At 33.9% G+C, this 22,785-nt stretch overlaps 2 protein-coding genes across 2 annotated transcripts; one reads left to right on the top strand and one right to left on the bottom strand.

Annotated features, from left to right (window-relative positions):
* The first annotated feature begins 3,729 nt into the window (after positions 1-3,729).
* LOC132727828 (myoneurin-like) lies at positions 3,730-15,087 on the top strand. Its single transcript, XM_060713415.1, has 5 exons — positions 3,730-3,781; positions 6,244-6,340; positions 6,884-7,040; positions 8,940-9,494; positions 13,997-15,087. Exons 2-5 carry the CDS (start codon positions 6,245-6,247, stop codon positions 14,248-14,250), a joined length of 1,062 nt encoding a protein of 353 aa, XP_060569398.1. The 5' UTR covers positions 3,730-3,781; position 6,244; the 3' UTR covers positions 14,251-15,087.
* Positions 15,088-20,796: 5,709 nt separating this feature from the next.
* Positions 20,797-21,893, bottom strand: LOC132727829 (short-chain collagen C4-like). The gene is made up of 2 exons (XM_060713416.1): positions 21,842-21,893; positions 20,797-21,377 (listed from the first exon to the last, which is right to left on the bottom strand). The coding sequence occupies exons 1-2, from the start codon at positions 21,891-21,893 to the stop codon at positions 20,797-20,799; spliced, it is 633 nt and encodes a 210-aa protein (XP_060569399.1).
* Positions 21,894-22,785: the final 892 nt, after the last annotated feature.

Genomic DNA, 22,785 nt, shown 5'->3' with positions numbered 1-22,785 from the left:
ACTATTTTGCGTTGATTTTTTCCATCAAAATTGATTTCAAAGTGCTGCCACTTCTCAATGGATTGAGATAGAGTCAAAGGCTTTTCAGCATTGGCTACACGTTACCTTATGATCGACCTGGGGCCATTTTTAGCCTCCCACAAGTCCAAAATTTTCTTGGCGATACTGATACTTAAATACTTTCTAAAATAAAGTACTTTTACTGCAGAACTGAGCTAAAATCTAGTACTGTAACTGGTATTGGTACTGCATAACTTGGCAAGTACTGGTAATTAAGTATTAGACCCTTTAATTAGTACTGATTCAGCTCTGGTTGTATACAATGGTGTTGGTATTAGTAGTTTTCACTCCGGAACACGACAGTAAGCCACATTGAATTCACCAGAGCAAAGTTCCACCACCGCATCGTTCCTGGGCAGGCTGTCAAACAATTTACCATTGCTATAGTTGCCTTCACTTTTGTAAGGAACAGCAACTTCTGTACATAACAGAGCAGAGGTACAGTGCGAATGACCGTAGAAAAGATTTCACGACCAATCGTAATGAAAGTGACCTGCGCCGTCCGGGAATCGAACCCGGGTAGCGCGATTCACAGTCCAACGCTCTACCTATTGAGATAACCGTAATTCATTGTATAACACACTTAAGTGTGGTTGCATAAGTATACCACACTATAGTGAAATGATATTATGTATAAAATTATGCTTATAAAACAATTTTAACCCTTTCACTGCCATAGGGACGGCTTAAGCCGTCCCTGTTATTTTCGGCGTATTTGCCATATGGACGGCTTTAGCCGTTTCTATTATAATAATAGTAATAATAATATATTTATAATAATAATAATAATAAAGATAATAATAAATATAAAGAAAATTATACCATTGACAATAATTATTATTATACTAACAGATTTGGAAACATATATAATTATTATAATACTAATAACAAATAATAATAATTATATTAATTAATAATATAGTAATTTCTTAGAAAATCCTCTGGCAAATAGGTGAACAATAAAACAATAACCCTCTGGCAGCGAAAGGGTTAAAACATCGGAGAATATGAAAAAATATGTACTGCCATTATGTGAACATATTATATGTAATCATTTAAATATATGCATTCATTTCTTATTGAAAAAATTGGCTTAGACTTTATAGAAAATAATTTTTATTATCTCCCCTTATTTACATGCAACGTTAAATTCGGTAATATCTTAATAAAAAATGCTATTTGGAACTTACAAAATTGATAAATCTGAATTTGGGCATCCGCCCCCCTTCAAACTTCCCAAACAGAAGGGGGCACATCACCCTTCTGGCAACCCCCTGATGTATCTTTTGGATGGGGGGCCGCGCCGAAAAGTGGTCAATTTTTTTAACAACATTTCTCAAACAAAAACAAGTGTTTGGGGGCCTAAATAATGCATTTTTTCACCATTTGAGAAAGCAAAAAGGGGGGGTGAAAAAGGCGTAGAAAGGCGTATATATCTGGTAATGGGTTAAAGTTGAAGACAGTATATAATTCACCAGGAACAGTGGAATTGGGAATTAAGCCTCAAATGTCACTGATTTACTATAGAACAAAGAATACGAAAATTCACTAGGCCGACTCCATTAGGGCGCATACTTTGCATGTTACCTAGACGAGTTGTAAAGGATTAGTCAACACGGATTCATGTCAACTACATGTATCTCAAAACATTGCTGAATCAGATTGATCAAAAATTGGTAAGAAATCTATTTTATACTTGCGATAATATAAAAATTAACATATGGTGCTTAGCAAAAGTTGATAAGTATATTTATTATAAAGCGATTAGTGTCTATTTCCCCACATTGTAGTATTACAATTAGTTTAACCTGTAATACCATTTGTCTTTCAAAGATTGTTTTAATCATGTTGAATTATGTGCTTCATTTATATTTACATGTACATGTATGTATGTCGGTCAAAAGCTTTACATAGCTTATTTTTGTGAATCGTTTATATGCATGCCGACAACATTTTTATTTGATTTGATTTGAACAGAAAAGGGCATTTGACTTGGCAAAGAAAACTTTCATTGAAGTTTCTTTTTCAGGTAAAAAATCAATTTTAACATTTTCAGCCATTCAGATCCATTTCATTCAATTCAGTTATCAATTTAAAAACCTTGACGAAACAAACATATTAGTGATGATCAAAACGTTCTGACTGGATATCCCAATGCTTACACTACCATGCAGTTTGATATTTGTGTCAGTGCATCCTGCTTAAAGAAATAAATAAATAAATAAAATAAATAAAATATAAAAAATCTGATGATATTGAACTATTAACTCCAATAAGAAACCAGAGCTGTCAGTAGCACAGCACGGTTGTCTTATTTCAGTGCTTGGTGCCACGAAAAGTTTCCAAATTATTTTTTATCAATGTGTTCACTTCTTTTAGCTTTGTGTTTTATTTAGGCGTTTAACAACTTAATTATTTCACATTTTAACTTAAATTGTAAGACCATTACAAATGTCTATTTCACCAAAACAGGGTCCTTCAGTTCTATTCGAAAGACCCTGTCTTATAATATCAAAATTTCAATCATTTTAAGAAACTTTAAAACTATTCTACATACTGCCAGTTTTCAATCACAACTACTTTTCAATCATCCCTAGAAATTCTTTATTTTTGACCTTATTTATCATGTAACCTAACTGTAAGCACATATCTTGTATTTACTTTAACTACATTTATCAGCAACAATGTCAATTATGGCGATCAAAACAAAAGTTGGACCTCTGTTTCACTATCATTAAGTCATAATGTATACTGCACTACAAAGGCTATTATTTTGATATGTACATATTTTACCATACAATTCTTATCTGGAACCAGTGTCTTTCTAATTGAAAATCCTGCTGGAACGTAATTTACGTCAGTAAAGTAACAGTCACTTAACCAAAGAAAAACATTGTCTCTGATAACTTTTCAGTAAGCTGTCACAAGAAGGGGGTCATATAAACCCTAAGATCCAAAAAGTTTCACAAGAACATGCTTTTTCTGTTATTCAAATTGAGATGTACATCCATACCCCAAATGTGACTGCTTTACTACAGTAAATGGATATCAAAATTGAAAAATGGCATTATGAATAGGTTAAAATTGTTTATTACCATTAATCTGAAGTCGTGTAGTTCAAAATTTCTTCAAAATACATAACTGGTTATATTTTAACATTGTATGACAAACTTTATGTGATACATTACATATTTTCTTAACTATTTGTAAAGTGGCAGTGAAATTTTGAAGAACAGGAAAATGGGTCAGTAGTGGTTTGTCTACGATACATTCTAATAATTCAGGTAAAATCTCAAAAAGTTGTATTTATTAGCAGAAATAATGATATTTGCAGAATTGTTAGAGAATTTTTTTTATAATTTTACTGTCAGTTATTGTAGAAAAATCTGTTAGCTGATCGGAAAGTGGCAGTACTACGGGGATATAAATCTTCCTATTATTCATTAATAGGTATACTTACTTTTTGTTAGATTATTGTGTACATTCGACACTAAGTCTTACTAAAAAAAAACACAAAATATTAGAGAATTCTAAGCACTCCCGTTGTCGCCTAAAAAATCTCCGTTGCATATTTTAGACATACAAAAATTTAGTAGTGTCATACCAATGAGAATTAATCTGGTCAGGGAGTCCTATTATAGTTGAAGTGCGCAGGGGACCAGTATTGAAACGGCAGTCGAGAAGTTGCGTTCGTTGGAAGTTACTTTCATTTCAATTCAAGGTATCCAACTCCAAAATAATCATGTCTTATAACTTTGTTAGGACTTTTTAAAGACGATTTACAAGTTTCAGCTGCCTTTCGAAAATCTATATGGGATAGTATATACATGATATATGCTTATATAAACAGTCGATGTGATAAAAGGATGACAAACCTGGAATAATTCGTCCCGTAGACGATTCGCAACTAAAAGTGACCTTTCGTCTCACTTCAATTTGAAAATCTAATTAATTAAATTTGACATCATTTGATGTGAAAAAGAATGTTTATATAAATTGTCTTATTTACAGGTGTACATAACTTTGCCACAGCCTGGCCACCACAGCCCAGTCATTGAAACTACCCTTTTCTTTGTTTCCTGTTGTTTCCACCAGGGTCTTTCAAATAGAAAGACCCTGTTTCCACACTCTGTTAAAAAATTCCTTGCCAACAAACTTTTTCTCCATCAAAATTATTGATTTTGTTATTTTATGGAATGACTTGCTAGAAAATGTGGTATAAGCGCAAACAGTTGATACTCAGCGATTTTTTCCCTATATAAGTGGTACCCAATAAGGGACCAATTCACAATTTTCAGACTGGGTCCGATGGACCCGTTCACAATTGTGATGAAATTTCACAATTTCGATTTAAATTAAGCCTTTAATAATGTATTATTTCCTGATTATTTAATGATGCTAAAATTTTGCCTGTTGTGCTTTGTTTATCTTAAAATGTGTTTAGCCGACCATGATTTCTGTTGCATTCGCCCTTAAAATTTTCCTATTGTTTAAATAGGAAACTTCTAGGGACGTATCAATACCGAAACAAGCGTCTGGCAATTTCTGTAAACATCATTTAAAATGGCTCGTAACAGTAAAGCTTTAGACATGAAGTACGTTTAAGTCAGTCACAAATTATATGTTCTTACTGCTTAATAAGATTTTTACAATCTTAAGTAAAAAATTCACAATTTGTTAAGAAACAACGCTTTTTTTCACAATTTTTATGGTACCGGACCCATTCACAATTCAGTGGAAAAAATCGCTGATACTTTCTAAACCAGGTCAGACAATCACTGGAAAGAAATCAACACATAGCCTACATGTATGGCAGTATGGGACATTAAATGATTATGAGGGTTTTGTATTATATCTAAGAATTAGAAACGATTCACAACAATAACAATTTGCCACATGACGATTCGCCACAGTTAAATTAGGATTTGCTGCAGTACGATAACAATAATATTCTCTGTTTGACTGGTCCTAGTTTAGTTAAATCAACATTTTTTTTATAAATAATTGACAATGACAATAATAAGGTTTCTTAATATTAGTTATGTGAATTAAGTTCAGTTGCGCCAATTTTCAATTTATCTAAGTAACATAATTACTGGAGTACATCGACGAGAAAGTAATTATATGTTGAGATAAATATTGAATTAAACATATACATATAATATGATGTCAACTGATATTTTTATCAATACAAATACATGTCAAATATTAAAAAATGGGTATTGCAAAAATAAATGTATTCATTACCAAAAGTGATTAAAGAACGCATATCTAAAACATTTGTCACACATTTAATTCAAACAAGCCAATCATCTTAGGATTGTTGTACAAATTTTTAATTGACGCCAAAATATTCCTTTTATTCTCTGACAATGTGTTTTTATTCAATAAAAGCCGTATTTAGTATAACTTTCCCAGTTATATTATTTGCAAATTTCAACCAATTTACAAAATGTTTTGTAATTTTGGTAATAAAATATGTTTGTTTTCATGTTTTTTTATTCAATTAAATCTGTATTTAGTATATTTTTTGTTTTTGTTTTATTATTGACAAATGTTAACTAATTTAAAATAATTATGTTATGTAATTTTGGTAATAAAATATGTAACTAATATGTTTGTTTTCATATTTTTTTTTCAATAAAAGCTGTATGATTTAGTATAATTTTCCAGGTTATATTATTAACAATTGACTAATTAACTAATTTACAATGTGTTTTGGAATTTTGGAAAAGTCTGGCAGCAACAGCTTTGTTGCTGTTCATTTTATAATTATTGTTACTGTTTTGTTGTTCCCAAAGTGCTAAAGAACAAAAGTAGCGACAGCTAATATTAGTCTCTAGGTATTGAGAGTTATATGTAGGATAATGGTGTTGTAATAAGGTGGTGCTAGCCTAGGTGCACATTTAAGGATAAAGATGACCCAAATAGTTGGCAATAGGACCACGACAGAGTTGAACTTCCTTGCAACTTTGCAGTTTCTATATCATTCTTGAAACCTATAAAATGGCCAATTTTAAGATATCTTCTTTGTTGTGAAAATAAAATACCATTCCTTGACAGATGCAATTTTCATGTATATCACTTTTATTAACATATCAAAATTGATCATTTTGTAAAAGAATTTTATATTCCAATATGTTGCCTCTTTCATAACATTATACAATTTCTATTTTGATACAGAATGCAACAGATGATGGGTGACTTTGAGCTATTAAATGATGTCCCTGGATCTAAAGCTATCCTTAAAGTTGTGCTGAAAAGCCAAATACAGTTGCTTGTAAGTAAAGATCAATGTATATACTATCACTATTTATATTAAAGGTCCATAAAGCCAAATAAATGGTTTTATTTTTATTTCTTAAAAGCTATTTTTGGAATCCTGTGATAGTTTTCAAAAAGTAACTTATTGGACAATTACATGAAATATCTTTTGTTTCTGTTAAATATATGCTTTTTACTCCTTACTATAGCAATTATTTCAATTAAAGTGATTTAGTATTTTGTATGAAAGTCGAAATACAATTTTTTTACATTTTCCTACTTTTAACAAAATAATTTTCACATTGCAAATCGCTCTTATAATCTACTTAAATTACCAAAAAGAGGTAAGAATAATTAAAATAAGCCTGAGCTCAACTGCATTAGTCATGCCGAAGAAATATTGACATTTGTATAAGTCTGCCAAATCAGTCATTAATCAAACCTGACACATGAATTAATACTTTAATCATGAAATTATTACTTTTTTTTAAATCTTAAGATATTTTTTTGAAATATTTTGGCTCATCCAGGAGACATGCTGATTTTGGTATATTTTCAGATAGATCAATTATGCAAGTATACAGGTGAAGAATCATTTATTCTGACAGCAAATGCCAGCGACGGTGCTCAATCACTTTTAGGATCAAGTACTGGGAAAGGTTTTCTGGACAACCGTAGTGAAATTAAGACTCAATTCTTAAGCTTTTGCCTTAAATGTAAGTCTGTAAATTCTCAAAATCAGGGCTCGACATTAACGGTTGTCCGACTGCCCAGGACAACTAAAAATTTGGTCCGGGCAAGTTATTTTGAAAAGCACTTGTCCGACAGGGCAAGTGAAAATAAAAAAATGCATGTACAAAATAAATAGAAAAAACATCTTTTCATTTATAAACATCTTTAAAACAAAAATACACCATGAATCATTATAAAGTTTTTGCATTTAAAATATCTGATATAACAACATTATGAACTTAGTCAATGAAGACTCGTTTACAGCTGTTGACATCAATTCGTCGTTATTAGCCTGGATGATGATTGATGAACTGATGTTTTAGAAAAACTACTGATTACAAAAAAATATTTGTGTCTAACTAACAATCAATTTCATAAACAATATGTCCAGTTTATTGCCTTATGTTAACATTACCTAATGCAAGAAGTATTAATGTTTGTTTGTCTTTTTGATTTATACATTTTTACCATTTTTAGGTCAGGACAAGTAAGTCTTAGGTCAGGGCAAGTAGTTCAAAAGTAAATGTTTAGGCCTGAAAATGCTTGATAATTAGAAGTAAAGTGGGGCTATAATACTCTCTATCTAACTCACATTGTTTGCAGAATACATGTATAATTTAGCTTATTAAGGATTTCATTTGAAGCATCTCATGTCTAAGACCCTTTGACTCTTTTGTGAACTATTTGAGCCGTGTCACGACAAAACCAACATAGTGCGTTTGCGACCAGCATGATCCGCACAGTCTGATCAGGATCCATGCTATACGCTTACAGACCCTATAACAAGTAAAGAAACTGATAGTGAACAGCATGGATCCTGATCAGACTGTGCAGGCTGCTCTGGATCCATGCTGGTCACAAACCAATTATGTTGGTTTTGTCTTGACAAGGCTCATTTCTTGTTCTGAACTTAAAATTTCATGAAAAGTGTATTTACATCACCACTAAAACTATTCATTTGAAACTTAGTTAATGCATATTTGTTTTAGTAAAAAATTGTTGGTCAGTGACTTTCTAGTAATTGTCATTAGTTTAAAATATATTTTCTATTTTACATATTTAGAGAGCTCAGTAAGTTAAACAAAGACTAATCATTAATTTTAATCCTTACAATGCTAAATATCTCATCCATCAATCTTGACTTAACCATTCAACATTTTAGGGGAAAATTTCAAAAAATTGTCCGTATGGATGTGCCATCCTATCTTGGTCTGCACAGTTTGCTCTTCTATCAGGTCATATTTCCCTTGTATTATGTAACCGCCTTTGTGGTCGTGGGGTTAGAGTCGATGACTTCTAATCCTGTTACCTCTCTGGTGTGGGTTCGATCCCCCGGAGATGCTTTGGTAGTTTAACATGGAGGAAGGTAGTCTAGTACTGGTGTAACTCTCCAGGAACGATGGTTAGGAAACTACCCGCCTATATGACTGAAATACTGTTGGGAAAAGGTGTAAAATGAAACAAACAAACAAACATATTTCCCTTGGTGGTGAGGGTTTGCCTTTATGGGTTGAGGCATCAGAATAGCAACCATCATTTATCCCTGCTTGATTGTAAGAGGCGACTAAATGGGTCAGAATTATTGGAGTTTAATGCATCTCTTAGCTCCAACAGATGAGGTGGTTTTGAACCCTGGTTAAAGTTTGTATCACCCGAGGTTAGCCAAAATCACCTATCCTGTTTCAGCACTATACCACCTAAACTGTGATGGTGCACCATAAAACCAAACAAAAAAGCCAACAAACCATACAGTCAGATCTTTGTCTTCACTGCTTGCATAGGTAGATTCACCTTTTAAAGTCAACAATCACTCTTTTTGCCAGCACTTTGATGATAAATTAAATGAATTTTCATGACTGTAATTGATTTTATATACTTTGCAGCTCTTCACAATGCAGAAGAGAACTTCTCACAGCACGAGTTTTCACGCTCTAAAGTTAGAACTCATCCATATACAAGAAAGAAATCTCCGTCAAGGCACAATTCTTTTGCCTATGAAAAAAGAAGGGACTTTTGTACTGGAGAGCAAGTAGCAAATGCTGAAACAATACAAATGACCAATTCTAGTGCAACAGATAACAGCTCAGGAATAAATTATCAAGCAAATGTTTCGGAAACAGAAATTTCTTCTGTACAAGAAAGACACCAAAGAAAAAGTCTAAAATTCCCCCATAATATTACCAGTTTTCAATATTCTGGTATGAACTTTGACAACAATTTCTCAGATAATTTATATTCAGATAATTCTCAAGCTCCTGATGACACAGATCGTAATCTTGATCACAGGAATGATTGTGTAATAGTTAAAACAGAACAAGATTTAGATGATGTAGAAGTGCTTGGAGTTGAGTTAGCTACACAACAGTATGGAGATGAACAGTTTGGAGGACAGTTTAGTTCTGACAGTAATCAGACAGCTACTAGTCATGATGATACAGGTATGTCAAGGTCATCTCGAAAGGTCATCTCGTAAGGTCATCTCGTAAGGTCATCTCGTAAGGTCATCTCGAAAGGTCATCTCGAAAGGTCATCTCGTAAGGTCATCTTGTAAGGTCATCTCGTAAGGTCATCTCGTAAGGTCATCTCGTAAGGTCATCTCGTAAGGTCATCTCGAAAGGTCATCTCGAAAGGTCATCTCGTAAGGTCATCTTGTAAGGTCATCTCGAAAGGTCAAGATTAATCAAGTCTAGAAAAATTTGACCTTGTGACAACTTGCCCCTTATTCACTGTGTATATACAGTAACGCAGGAATGTACAAATAACGCAAGAATTGTGCAAAAGTAATGCAGAATTGTGCAATTTAGAGGCTAAAACAAGCACCGCGATAAGTAAATGGACCAATATTTTTTATTGAACATCAAATTAGAGGAAATGTGTTAGCACATACGGTTGCTGAGACATAATACTTTAAACCTCATCAAAAATATTTCTATGAAAATGTTTATTTTTCAAGATCATTCGTGAAAATGACAACCCAACTAGTGTATTGATGGCTGTATTTAGTTTCGTCGATATCTTTAAATATAATAACATACGCATTACATATGCGGTGTATCTGAGACATTTTCCAATCTACTCGTATCATATTTCACTTAATTTTGCAGGTTAAACAAAATTAAGACCATTTTTACGAAGTAACGCCAAATTCGTGAATGCATCACTGAAGCAACGTGGGTTATCTCACTAAAAGTAGCTAAATCCTATTTTACCAGCTTCCATCTATTGTTTTACGACACTGTTAGTTTGACAAATGTTTTAGGTATACAGAATAGGAAAAAATAATGTTTTAAGTATGTTAGATGCACATATTTATTTTAGGAAACACAAAAGTCACCTTCAAAACGGTAATATGTTGTCTTTCTCACAAATGATCTAAAGAATTAAACATATTCCTGAAAGAAATTGTAATGCTGGTTAAAGTATTATGTTGTAGCAGCCGTATGCTCTAATTAATTTCTTTAAATTTGATTTAGAATAAAATATTTTGGTTTGTTTACTTACTATGTTATTCTTTTTGGCTATAGCATTGCATAGATTCTGCGTTACTTTTACGTTAATGGCGTGGGTTCGATCCCTGGGAGATGCTTTGGTAGTTTAGCACGGAGGAAGGTAGTCTAGTACTGGTGTAACTCTCCAGAAACGATTGTTAGGAAACTACCCGCCTATATAACTGAAATACTGTTGGAAAAAGGCGTAAAATGAAACAAACAAACAAAACATTAATTGCACATTCCTGCGTTACTGGATATGCAAGGTGTTATTGCTGTGTGTTCAAAACTGGCCAGAGACTTTGGATTTTTATGCCCCCGCCATGTAATGGCCGGGGCATATAGTGTTACCCTGTTCCGTCATTCCGTCCTTCCATCCTTCAGTCCTTCCGTCATTCTGTCATCATCAGTTTCCGTTCATTATCTTAAGAACAGTTGCACACATTCAACTCAAATTTGACATATGTCATGAGAAAATACAGGTCAAGTTTGAATTTGGTCATGGTTCGATGATTTTTGGCAGAGTTATGCCCCTTTTACCCCCGCCATGTATTGGCCGGGGCATATAGTGTTACCCTGTTCCGTCCTTCCGTCATTCTGTCATTCCGTCATCATCAGTTTCCGTTCATTATCTTAAGAACGGTTGCACACATTCAACTCAAACTTGACATATGGACATGTCATGAGAAAATACAGGTCAAGTTCGAATTTGGTCATGGTTCGATGATTTTGGCAGAGTTATGCCCCTTTTACTTTGAAAATAATATGAAATTTTCAGTTTCCGTTCACTATCTCCCCAAAGGTACAACACATTCAACTCAAACTTGACATATGACTATGTCATGAAAAAAATACAGGTCAAGTTTGAATTTGGTCATGGTTCGATGATTTTTGGCAGAATTATGCCCCTTTTACTTTGAAAATAATATGAAATTTCAGTTTCTGTTCATTATCTCCCCAACGGTACAACACATTCAACTCAAACTTGACATATGGATATGTCATGAGAAAATAAGGTTAAGTTCGAATTTGGTCATGGTTCGATGATTTTTGGCAGAGTTATGCCCCTTTTACTTTGAAAATAATATGAAATTTTCAGTTTCCGTATATTATCTCCCCAACGGTACAACACATTCAACTCAAACTTGACATATGGATATGTCATGTGAAAATACAGGTCAAGTTCGAATTTGGTCATGGTTCGATGATTTTTGGCAGAGTTATGCCCCTTTTACTTTGAAAATAATATGAAATTTTCAGTTTCCGTTCATTATCTCCCCAAAGGTACAACACATTCAACTCAAACTTGACATATGGCTATGTCATGAAAAAAATACAGGTCAAGTTTGAATTTGGTCATGGTTCGATGATTTTTGGCAGAGTTATGCCCCTTTTACTTTGAAAACAATATGAAATTTTCAGTTTCCGTTCATTATCTCCCCAAAGGTACAACACATTCAACTCAAACTTGACATATGGATGCGTCAGAGGAATGCGCAGGTCAAGTTCAAATTTGGTCATGGTTCGATGATTTTTGGCAGAGTTATGCCCCTTTCACTTTGAAAGTAATATGAAATTTTCAGTTTCCGTTTATTATCTCCCCAATGGTACAACACATTCAACTTAAATTTGACATATGGATATGTTTTTGGAATGCCCAGGCCAAGTTCGAATTTGGTCATGGTTCAATGATTTTTGGCAGAGTAATGCCCCTTTCACTTTGAATATAATATGAAATTTACAGTTTCTGTTCATTATCTACCCAACAGTGTTACATATTCAACTTAAATTTGACATATGGATAATTATGTCAAAGGAATTGGCAGGTCAAGTTGGAATTTGGTCATGGTTTGATGATTTTTTGGCAGAGTTATGTCCCTTTCACTTTGAAAATAATATAGATACATCTTAGGAATAAGCAGTTTAAGTTTGAAATTGGTCGTGGTTCAATGATTTTAGACAAACTTATCTTTCCTGAATGTTGGAAAAATTTTGAACTTTCAGTTTCAGCACTCATTCTTTTAGCCATTATTTTGGCTACAAATATGCAATATGCTATTTTTAAAAGGTTAAGACTGAATAATTTCAGTGCCTTGAACATTGTATGAAAATGGTTTGTGTTTACATTGAAAAGTTTTAAGGGCTTTGAACTTAAAATGAAAAAAATAATTAATGCACCATCTGAAATTTTGGCTGCATGCGGGGGCATCCGTGGCATGATGACACATTTCTAGTTTTTTCATGTGGGGAAACGATCTAGCTAGCTTACTGAAAGTAAGCGGTTTTACTGAATAGTCTGCTTGTGTCTGAAATAATGCACTGAGGTTTTCCTCCACCAGTGAGGTGGAAAGTTGCCTTGTGACCTTAAGTGTTTCTGTGGCTTTAAAGCTAACCAAGAAAACCATGCATGCTAAGGCCTTATTCACATGCATACTAAGGAGCAATTTTATATAGGCATCATTTTTGTTACAATAATGCATATTTCAGACCATTTATTCCCACAGACTTTATGACTGATAAATTTAATACTAGAATAGTAATTTAATACTAGAATAGCATTATTTTCTATGTGTAATTTATGTACCTGTACATTTATGATTGTCTTTGAATTGTCAAAATAAGCTGTTTTTTGGAGGGAGTTAGCACCCTTGAAAATGGCTAAAATGCTTAATTGATATGCCCTATTTGGTAAACAGGGCACAGAATATTAAGTTCTACAAAAGTAATGAAACTGAACCTGTGTCAAACTGCGCAGTTTTATGTATGTTTCACCAATCACAAAGGGTAGGGATTGAAGATGAGAGTTAATGCCTGTAGCAAACCTTGTGTGTTCTACATAATTATACAGTTTATAGATGTTATAATGACAAAATGTATAATACTTCTAATAAAGTTGGCTCCAGCCTCCAAGAATTTTTTCCATAGAAGGTCTTATAGGAAAGCTGTCCATTCAATCAATGTACAAAAATGCAATAAAAACATTTAATTTTGCTTAGGAAGATTTTAGTATTTGATAGTTGGTATTGTTGTTTTCATGTTCCTAAATGCCAACAATGCTGTTCTACAAAATATATACTTTGATAAAATGAAAAGAAATATTGTTCCAGAGAACACATGTTTTCTATGCTCTGTATAGCTTTTCAGCATTTTGTAATAAAGATTTTTTAATCAGTCTGGATATATAGCCTGTTATAATATTGCATGTTTGTAAGGTTGCTTTTCTTTGGATAATCATGCCATTTATATAGTTTTGTATGCACAGTTGCTGTCAATTCATGAAGAAATCTCAATATTTACAAAAACTGTTTATATTGGAGCATATAACCTGTGAAAAATCTTTATAACTAATAGCTAAATAATATTACAAATAGTTGTTTGCTTATATAAACCAAGCCAATATGTGAAAGTTATATTGATGCAGAATTACAATGTATTTTTAACTGTCTTTACAGCTTTGAAAAGTACCACAGATACTGCAGGATATTTAGAGGCACCAAATGCCGACATGAATATTATGGATGGGCCGGAATCTAAACATTACTATCCGTGTGGATTCTGTGGCAGAGTATTCCAGCATAATTCCTGGTTAACACGGCATATACGCGGACATACTGGAGAGAAACCTTACGAGTGTCGTGTATGCGGAAAAAGATTTACACGATCAGGGACAATGAAAGTTCATACACTTATGCATAACATAAAATGATATTCAGAGATTATTATGTCTTTAAGTAATAATTTACATAGAAAATTGTGACAATTTTAAAGCAATGAATTCAATTTTTGGTTGGCTTTTTGAAAACAGTTGGTACTTTTATACGCAAATTGCCTTTAAAGGGACTCCAATGAGGTTTTTTTGACATGAGACAGGACCAAAACCTTTTTGTTTGAGATTGTACCATTCTATGATAATATCACTTGTGGGCAAATTTTAGCTCATTGGCCCCATTTTCCATAATAATCATTCAATGATGCAAAATGACCCAAAATATGAAAAGCATTTCAATGCCTTTAGTTGTAATTGGGCTAAGATTTTAACAAATTGATTTTCAGTTCAAATTTGAGTATAAATCTTTTATTTCCATATCATCTTTTGCAAAGGTTTTGCATTACATCATTATACCCCCACAAACGAAGTTTAGGGGGGGTATATAGGAGTCAGCTTGTCGGTCGGTCGGTCGGTTGGTCGGTCCGTCGGTCGGTCCGTCGGTCGGTCCACATCATGGTTTCCGGACGATAACTTTAGTTTGGAATGAGGTATTGTAATCAAACTTGGTATATAGCAACCTTATATGGAAACTCCGGTTGGTATTGCATTTGGACCCCCTGGGGTCAAGGTCAAGGTCACCGTTACTAAAAATAGAAAAATGGTTTCCGGACAATAACTAGAGTTAGGAATGAGATATTGTTATCAAACTTGGCGTATAGCAAGCTTATATGAAGACCTGGGTTGGTATTGCATTTGGGCCCTCTGGGGTCAAGGTCAAGGTCACTGTTACTAAAAATAGAAAAAATGGTTTCCGGACAATAACTCGACTTAGGAATGACATACTGTAATCAAACTTGGTGTATAGCAAGCTTATATGAAGACCTGGGTTTGATATTGCATTTGGACCCCCTGGGGTCAAGGTGAAGGTCACCGTTAGGAAAAATAGACAAATGGTTTCCTGACAATAACTAGAGCTAGGAGTGAGATATTGTAATCTAATTTGGTGTAAAGGAAGCTTATATGAAGATCTGGGTTGGTATTGCATTTGGACCCCCTGGGGTCAAGGTCAAGGTCACCGTTACTAAAAATAGAAAAATGGTTTCCGGACAATAACTAGAGTTAGGAATGAGATATTGTTATCAAACTTGGCGTATAGCAAGCTTATATGAAGACCTGGGTTGGTATTGCATTTGGGCCCTCTGGGGTCAAGGTCACTGTTACTAAAAATAGAAAATGGTTTCCGGACAATAACTTGACTTAGGAATGACATACTGTAATCAAACTTGGTGTATAGCAAGCTTATATGAAGACCTGGGTTGGTATTGCATTTGGACCCCCTGGGGTCAAGGTCAAGGTCACCGTTAGGAAAAATAGACAAATGGTTTCCTGACAATAACTAGAGCTAGGAATGAGATATTGTAATCTAATTTGGTGTAAAGGAAGCTTATATGAAGATCTGGGTTGGTATTGCATTTGGACCCCCTGGGGTCAAGGTCAAGGTCACTGTTACCAAAAATAGAAAAATGGTTTCCGGACAATAATAGACTTAGGAATGACATACTGTAATCAAACTTGGTGTATAGCAAGCTTATATGAAGACCTGGGTTGGTATTGCATTTGGACCCCCTGGGGTCAAGGTCAAGGTCACTGTTAGGAAAAATAGACAAATGGTTTCCGGACAATAACTAGAGTTAGGAATGAGATATTGTAATCTAATTTGGTGTAAGGGAAGCTTATATGAAGACCTGGGTTGGTATTGCATTTGGACCCCCTAGGGTCAAGGTCACCGTTACAGTGTTACTAAAAATAGAAAAATGGTTTCCGGACAATAACAAGAGTTAGGAATGAGATATTGTTATCAAACTTGGCGTATAGCAAGCCTATATGAAGACTTTGGTTGGTATTGCATTTGGGCCCCCTGGGGTCAAAGTCAAGGTCACCGTTACGAAAAATGGTTTTCGGACAATAACTAGAGTTAGGAATGAGATATTGTAATCTTATTTGGTGTATAGGAAGCTTATATGAAGACCTGGGTTGGTATTGCATTTGGACCCCCTAGGGTCAAGGTCAGTTACAGTGTTACTAAAAATAGAAAAAATGGTTTCCTGACAATAACTAGAGTTAGGAATGAGATATTGTAATCAAACTTGGTGTATAGCAAGCTTATTTCGAGACCCCAGTTGCGATTACAATTAATTGAAATATTTCTTTGTACACAGTTGATAGTTTGTGTTCAAATTTTTCTTCAGACTACTTTTTTTTCAAAAAGTCAAAGTTGTTGGTGGGGGTATTGATCACCTTCAGTGATAGGTCTAGTTTCATGTATTTTAATTTGATTTAGGGTTAGGACCGCAGTCATGTCAGTGAAGCTCCTTTAATGATCATTTTTGTCAAGGTTTTTCATGCACTATCTGAAAAAGTTCATGGACTGAAATTTTGTGTGGGTTTTTCACTCCACAAATAAAGCTTGACATTTGTCTTTACTATGAGCTTTACAGTGCAGGTATTCATGAGTGTGATACATTATATATATATTCGTATATAATAAGTCTAACATATAACATTTAAAATTACATGTTACACTCAAACTATTCGCTGAATAAAGTTGATCTGAAATTAATTAAAGAAATATTGTGTACTATGTTAAATTTCAGTCATATTTATTTTCTAAATGGTAATAAAACATGTTGGTGAAGGATATCAATGTGAAGTTATAAAGGATATTTGTTTTATTATTTTTATACTTTAGATATATTTTATCTCTGAATTTAGCTTTCTATATTAATAAATGTTGTTTTTTTAGCTCAACTGTCACAAAGTGACATGGTGTGCATTTGTGATCGCTTTTTGTCCGGCATCCGTCCATCCATCGTCCGTAACCTTTTACTTTAAATCTCCTCATAAACCCCTTAGCTAATTTCATTCAAACTTCACAGGAATGTTCCTTTGGTAGTCTACTTTAAAATTTTTTCAAAGAATTTAATTCCAAGCAGAACTCTGGTTGCCATGGCAACCGAAAGAAAAAACTTAAAATATCTTCTTTTATAAAAAGCTACCGCTTAAATATTTGGCATGAAACATCATCTAGTCAGTACCAAGTTTGTTCAAATAAATGCCCTGGGGTCAAAATTGGCCCCGCCCGGGGGTTGGGGGTGTCATTGATTTTCTTTATTTGTATATAGTGAAAATTATAAAATCTTCTTTTAAAAAAACCAAATAGCTAGAGCTTAGATATAAAACACGGAACATCTTCTAGTGGGTGTCTACAAAGTTTTTCAAATAAAAGCTCTGTGATAAAAATTGGCCACGCCCAAGCGGGTCATTGATTTTCCTTATTTGTATATAGTAAAAACTTAAAAAATCTTCTTTTACAAAACCAAAATAGCTAAAGCTTAGATATAAAGCATGAAACATCTTCTAGTGGGTATCTACCAAGTTTGTTCAAATAAAATCCCTGGGGTAAAAGTTGGCCCCGCCCCAGGGGTGGTCATTGTTTTTCCCTTTATGTATATAGTAAAACTTAAAAAAATCTTCTTTTAAAAACCCAAAGAGCTAGAGCTAAGATATTTAGCATTTAACATCTTCTAATGTGTCTCTACCAAGTTTGTTCAAATAAGGGCCCTTGGGTTAAAATTGGCCCCGCCCCAAGGGGTCATTGATTTTCCTTGTAGTGTATAGTAAAAACTTAAAAATCTTCTTATAGTAAAAACCGAAAGAGCTAGAGTTAAGATACTAAGAATGAAACATCTTCTAGTGAGTGTATATCAAGTTTCTTCAAATAAAAGCCCTGGGGTAAAAATTGGCCCTGCCCCAGGGTGTCATTGATTTTCCTTATTTGTTTATTAGCAAAACCTTAAAAAAAATCTTTTTTTAAAAACCAAATAGCTAGAGCTTAGATATAACATGTATAAAGCATGAAACTTCTTCTAGTGGGTGTCTACTAAGTTTGTTCAAATAAAAGCCCTGGCGTCAAAATTGGCCCCTCCCGGGGTCATTGTTTTTCCCTATATGTATATAGAAAAAACTTAAACAATCTTCTTATTTAAACCCTAAAGAGCTAGAGCTTAGATATTTATCATGAAACATTTTATAATGGGTGTCTACCAAGTTTGTTCTAATAAAAGCCCCTGGTTTAAAATTGGCCTTGGCCCAGGGGCCTATATACGTTGAGCGTTTTCAGGGCAATCATGGCCCTCTTGTTAAACTCAACTGTTTGAAAACTAGGGGAGAGCTATTGTACTCATCCCATTCAGTATACTTAGGTTAAAATTTTAGCTCACCTTGCACATAGTGCAGGTGAGCTTTTAGGATGACCAATCATTTGCGTCCGGCGTCTGGCGTCCATCCACATTTTATTCAAACGACATCTGCTATAATACCACATGGCTAATATTAATGAAACTTGGCAGGAATACTCTTGTTTTTAGATGTATATCTAGGAAATTAGGTCCATGTATATAGTATAATTAAATAATGCATTTTGCCTGAAGTGACGAACATCGAACAAATTTCTGTTATAAACACAAATATCACTGCTTTTACACAAATAACAGGCTTACCCGAGGAGCGCTTTGGAGCCAATGACCCCCTCTGGTTTTTATGTTGGCTAAAAGTTTTAAATTACGTAGGTAAAGTCGAAAAGGGTTAAAATGTTATTAATTGACATTGTCCGTCCTTCTGCATCTTACGTGTTTAAGTGTTGAATGCATTTACTTGACATAAAGTATATATCGATATTATCTTAAGGTTGGAAAATAAGTCTGGAAGATTAAAAAAATCTTGGGTACAAGTTTGCAGGCATTTGCCTGAAGTTAAGGTATTTTTTTTACTCTTGAAAGCTCTCTTTTTCTATATAAAACAATTGAATAATACTAAATTAAGGGTTTTCTGAATTTTTAACTTGCACCCATAATACTAAATACTGAATAAGGTTAGACAAAATCCACAAACTGAGCAGCATCACGGAAAATAGCCCTTACATTGCAGGAAACTGCATTTTCTCTATAACGGTATTTGTTTTGCTTGTCCGGTCAGCATAACTTTAAAACCACTAGTTGGAATTCGGTAAAACTTCATACAATGGTCAGGCACATTGAGAGGAAGTGCAGTGCACAAGAACCATAACTCCATTTTGACTAATTACAGAGTTATTGCCCTTTGTTACCTTTTCCTTGTCCGGAGCATAACTTGAAAACTACTGGTTGGAATTCAAAACACTTTCATACAATGGTCAAAGACAATAAGAGGAAGTGCAATGCACAAGAAGCATAACTCTATCTAAAGTAATTACATAGTTATTGTCCTTGTTACTTTTCTATTGCTTTTTCATGTCTGGTCAGCATAACTTTAAAACCACTAGTTGGAATTCAGTAAAACTTCATACAATGGTCAGGCACTTTGAGAGGAAGTTCAGTGCACAAGATCCATTACTCTATTTTTTATTACAGAGTTATTGCCCTTTGTTACTTTTTCCTTGTCCGAAAGATAATTTGAAAACTACTGGTTGGAATTCAAAACAACTTCATACAATGATTAAGCAATGATTAAGCACAATTGAGGCACTTTGAGAGGAAGTGCAGTGCACAAGAATCATAACTCCATGTAAAGTAATTATAGAGTTATTGCCCTTTGTTACTTTTCAGTTGCATTTTCCTTGTCTGGAGCATAACTTGAAAACCACTAGTTTGAATACAATAAAACTTCATACAATGGCCAAGCACATTGAGGGAAAGAGCAGTTCTCAAGAATCATAACTCTATCTGGACTTATTACAGAGTATTTCAATAAAACACAGTGAAAGGAAATGCAACATACAATAACCACAATTATCTTTAATTGCCGAGAACCATAACTCTATTCAAATTCTTTTACAAGGTATTCTGTTACTAGTAACTTCCTCATTTCCGAAGCAGTCTTTTGGGGGTATTACTCACATTTAGTGGTAGTTCTAGATTTATTACCAACAAATTCCTATAGGATAGTATAGTATAGGATCATAACTTGACATGTACTCGCGTTATGTTAAGATTTTTTTACGTAATTATGTACACTAGTGACTGTTAGAAGTCTACGCAAAAGAAAATATACTAAGTCTTACAGAATTTTATTTTTTTAGAAACGACATATCGTGTTCAATATATTGTTGTCAAATGTAGAACATTTTTATTTTGTATATTCTGCTAAAGGGACTCCACTGAGGTTTATCCCCCTCACAAAACAATTAAGAAGTTATTTTCTTACAACGATCGACTGGGTCACTTTAAAAGGAAATATAGGAATCAGACGATGAAGCAATTTATTCGGAGATTAAAAATCGTAATTTGAGCACTGCCCGATTTGAGTTCATAACGTTTAAACACTATCATTTTTTCGGTCAATTTTTACAACTGAAAATAATTATTCTTGAAAAACGGACAGAGCGAATGATCTGTAATTTTGCACAAAAGTTATTGGCCATCAGCTGCATCTAATGTTAAATATATATCGAAAACATATTTCCAGTCCAGTTAATAAAAACGCTTAGTGGTGGTAATTTAAGTGTTTCTAAGTAGAATAAGAGCACACAGCGCACGTGATCTGTTGTCCTGATTCATAGGGCCGACACTTCAATGAACCACATGCCGCCTCAACAAAGTAAAACACAGCCCCATTGTGATTCACTGGGCTTGAATACTCGTCTGCAGTTGAATTTCTGTCGAAGCATATGAATTCTGATCCTGTACGGTGGATATGATGACCAGCCATCAAGTAACCCTCGTATTCTAACTTGAAGTTGTCTGGGCAATTATCTTGTCCAGGAATCATGATGACGCTCGTACGAGGAACATGACAAACAGCACATGGGATGTCATGGTTCATCAATTTGTCCCAAATACTATCTGTAGTTTGATATTCGGCACCATATATCAATGCCATAAATTTCGGTTTTTTTGAGAGATAGTGATATTTTGGCTTTTTAGATAAGCAAATGGGATTAGCAGCTGCACCAGTTTGCCAGTAATGCGACCCGGCAGTAAATCCGCCGTAAACAGTCGTTGCTCCAGGCGGACAAGAAGACCGTCCCCATCTCGTGTAGGTGTCAGTGGCTTGCTTTTTACTAAGACGTTCTAGTTTGTCTTTCGTAACTAGAATATAAAAGAAAAGTTATTATAATAATATGTATCATTATAAAGTGGTAGTTTAAAATATGTCATAATGTCCCGTTTAAATGAAAAACATCCCCACTGAAATGCGTAAAAATTAATATGTTTATTATAGTTACATATTTATAACCAAACAACAAACCATAGACTGGCGCTCATTGTAAAACGGCATAGTTTCGTTAATAAATATAAATGTACTATTTGGATAAAGTACATGACTGACTTGAGTAAACTTTCGAAAAGAACCGAAATATTTTTCCCTCAAAGATAGTCAGCTGAATATCTTATAGATGCAATTTCGGTACGTAAAGACGAGGTGTTATAGGTAGTGTAAAATACAGAAAATCGATATCTGTGTATAGATTTCCTCAGTTGAAAGTGATGTGTTCTTAATTGTATAATAATATGTATTTAATCAAATATCTAGTATAAGCTATAACACTTACTTTTATGATCGTTTCTTAGAGATGCAACACTCTCTCCACAGTCAACAAGCATTTCCAAGACCTTTGAAGCATTCTCAAGTTTTTGGTTTTCGGTAGCAAGTACCGTTTTTATGGTCAACAATGTAAAAGCTAGCCACAACATTATTTAAACTTACACTTTTAACTACTTTGCAAGAATAAGACAAAAGCGTGAATGCTTTACTTTTGGTGTAAAAGGTTGATTTTGAGGACAATTAAAGGTTTCATGTCAGTTCATGACGATTTTACTAGATGAATCTTGTGAAGTTCTTTTAAATTTCAAAATGATATATAGTATCAAAAGGGGTTAAAATTCTGAGGACATTATCAGCGTCGTTACCCATTTAGCATTTTCTTCGGCTCATTCCGTCCATCTTCGGATGACTACATGTATCAATAATCGTCGAGGTGTTCCGATTGAGTGTTTTAGACAATAAGTTTATCGAAAGTTCATTAAAATTAGTTTATAAGCATTTGTATTGAAATACGCAACATATCTGCTTTAAAACCTAAACATATATTTTGATAGGAGATTTTCCCTCTTCCTGTTTGTGAAAAATCTCTTTGTTTGTGTGCATATTTTTAACAATAAGATATAAGCCTTTACAATACAATCACAATAAACTTATGAAATACATTGTTAGTAACCATATAATACTATGAGTTGGTTGAAAGAAAATATATTTGCATAACATCATGCTGTATGTGTCTTGGGGATGTCAGATGTTTTACTTATGGTTGTCAAATGCAATGAGAGAAACATATCCACAAAGTTTGACGAACCATCACGTGGTTCGTTGTTTACAGACGACAGAGTTATAACAATATCAAAGTTAGCACTGTTCGTCGGGACGGAGGGGTTGTTGTTGGCGCCAGAAGGCATCTATGCTGACATAGACATGTATAGGAAAATGCATTCGCGTCAT

The sequence above is a fragment of the Ruditapes philippinarum genome, unplaced genomic scaffold, assembly GCF_026571515.1.
Source record: "Ruditapes philippinarum isolate M1 unplaced genomic scaffold, ASM2657151v2 ctg7745_1_1_1_1, whole genome shotgun sequence".
Taxonomy (NCBI): domain Eukaryota; kingdom Metazoa; phylum Mollusca; class Bivalvia; order Venerida; family Veneridae; genus Ruditapes; species Ruditapes philippinarum.
The sequence above is the reverse complement of the archived record's forward strand: the minus strand, read 5'-3'. Positions and strand labels throughout refer to the sequence as shown.

What these genes read in the sequence shown, in the direction of transcription:
- LOC132727828 (XM_060713415.1), top strand. Translation starts at nt 6,245, where the DNA reads ATGCAACAGATGATGGGTGACTTTGAGCTATTAAATGATGTCCCTGGA. An exon ending in CTTAAGCTTTTGCCTTAAAT is followed by an intron (nt 7,041 to 8,939) that starts GTAAGTCTGTAA and finishes TATACTTTGCAG; the next exon opens with CTCTTCACAATGCAGAAGAG. An exon ending in TACTAGTCATGATGATACAG is followed by an intron (nt 9,495 to 13,996) that starts GTATGTCAAGGT and finishes CTGTCTTTACAG; the next exon opens with CTTTGAAAAGTACCACAGAT.
- LOC132727829 (XM_060713416.1), bottom strand. Translation starts at nt 21,893, where the DNA reads ATGCTTGTTGACTGTGGAGAGAGTGTTGCATCTCTAAGAAACGATCAT. An exon ending in TCTAAGAAACGATCATAAAA is followed by an intron (nt 21,378 to 21,841) that starts GTAAGTGTTATA and finishes TTTATATTCTAG; the next exon opens with TTACGAAAGACAAACTAGAA.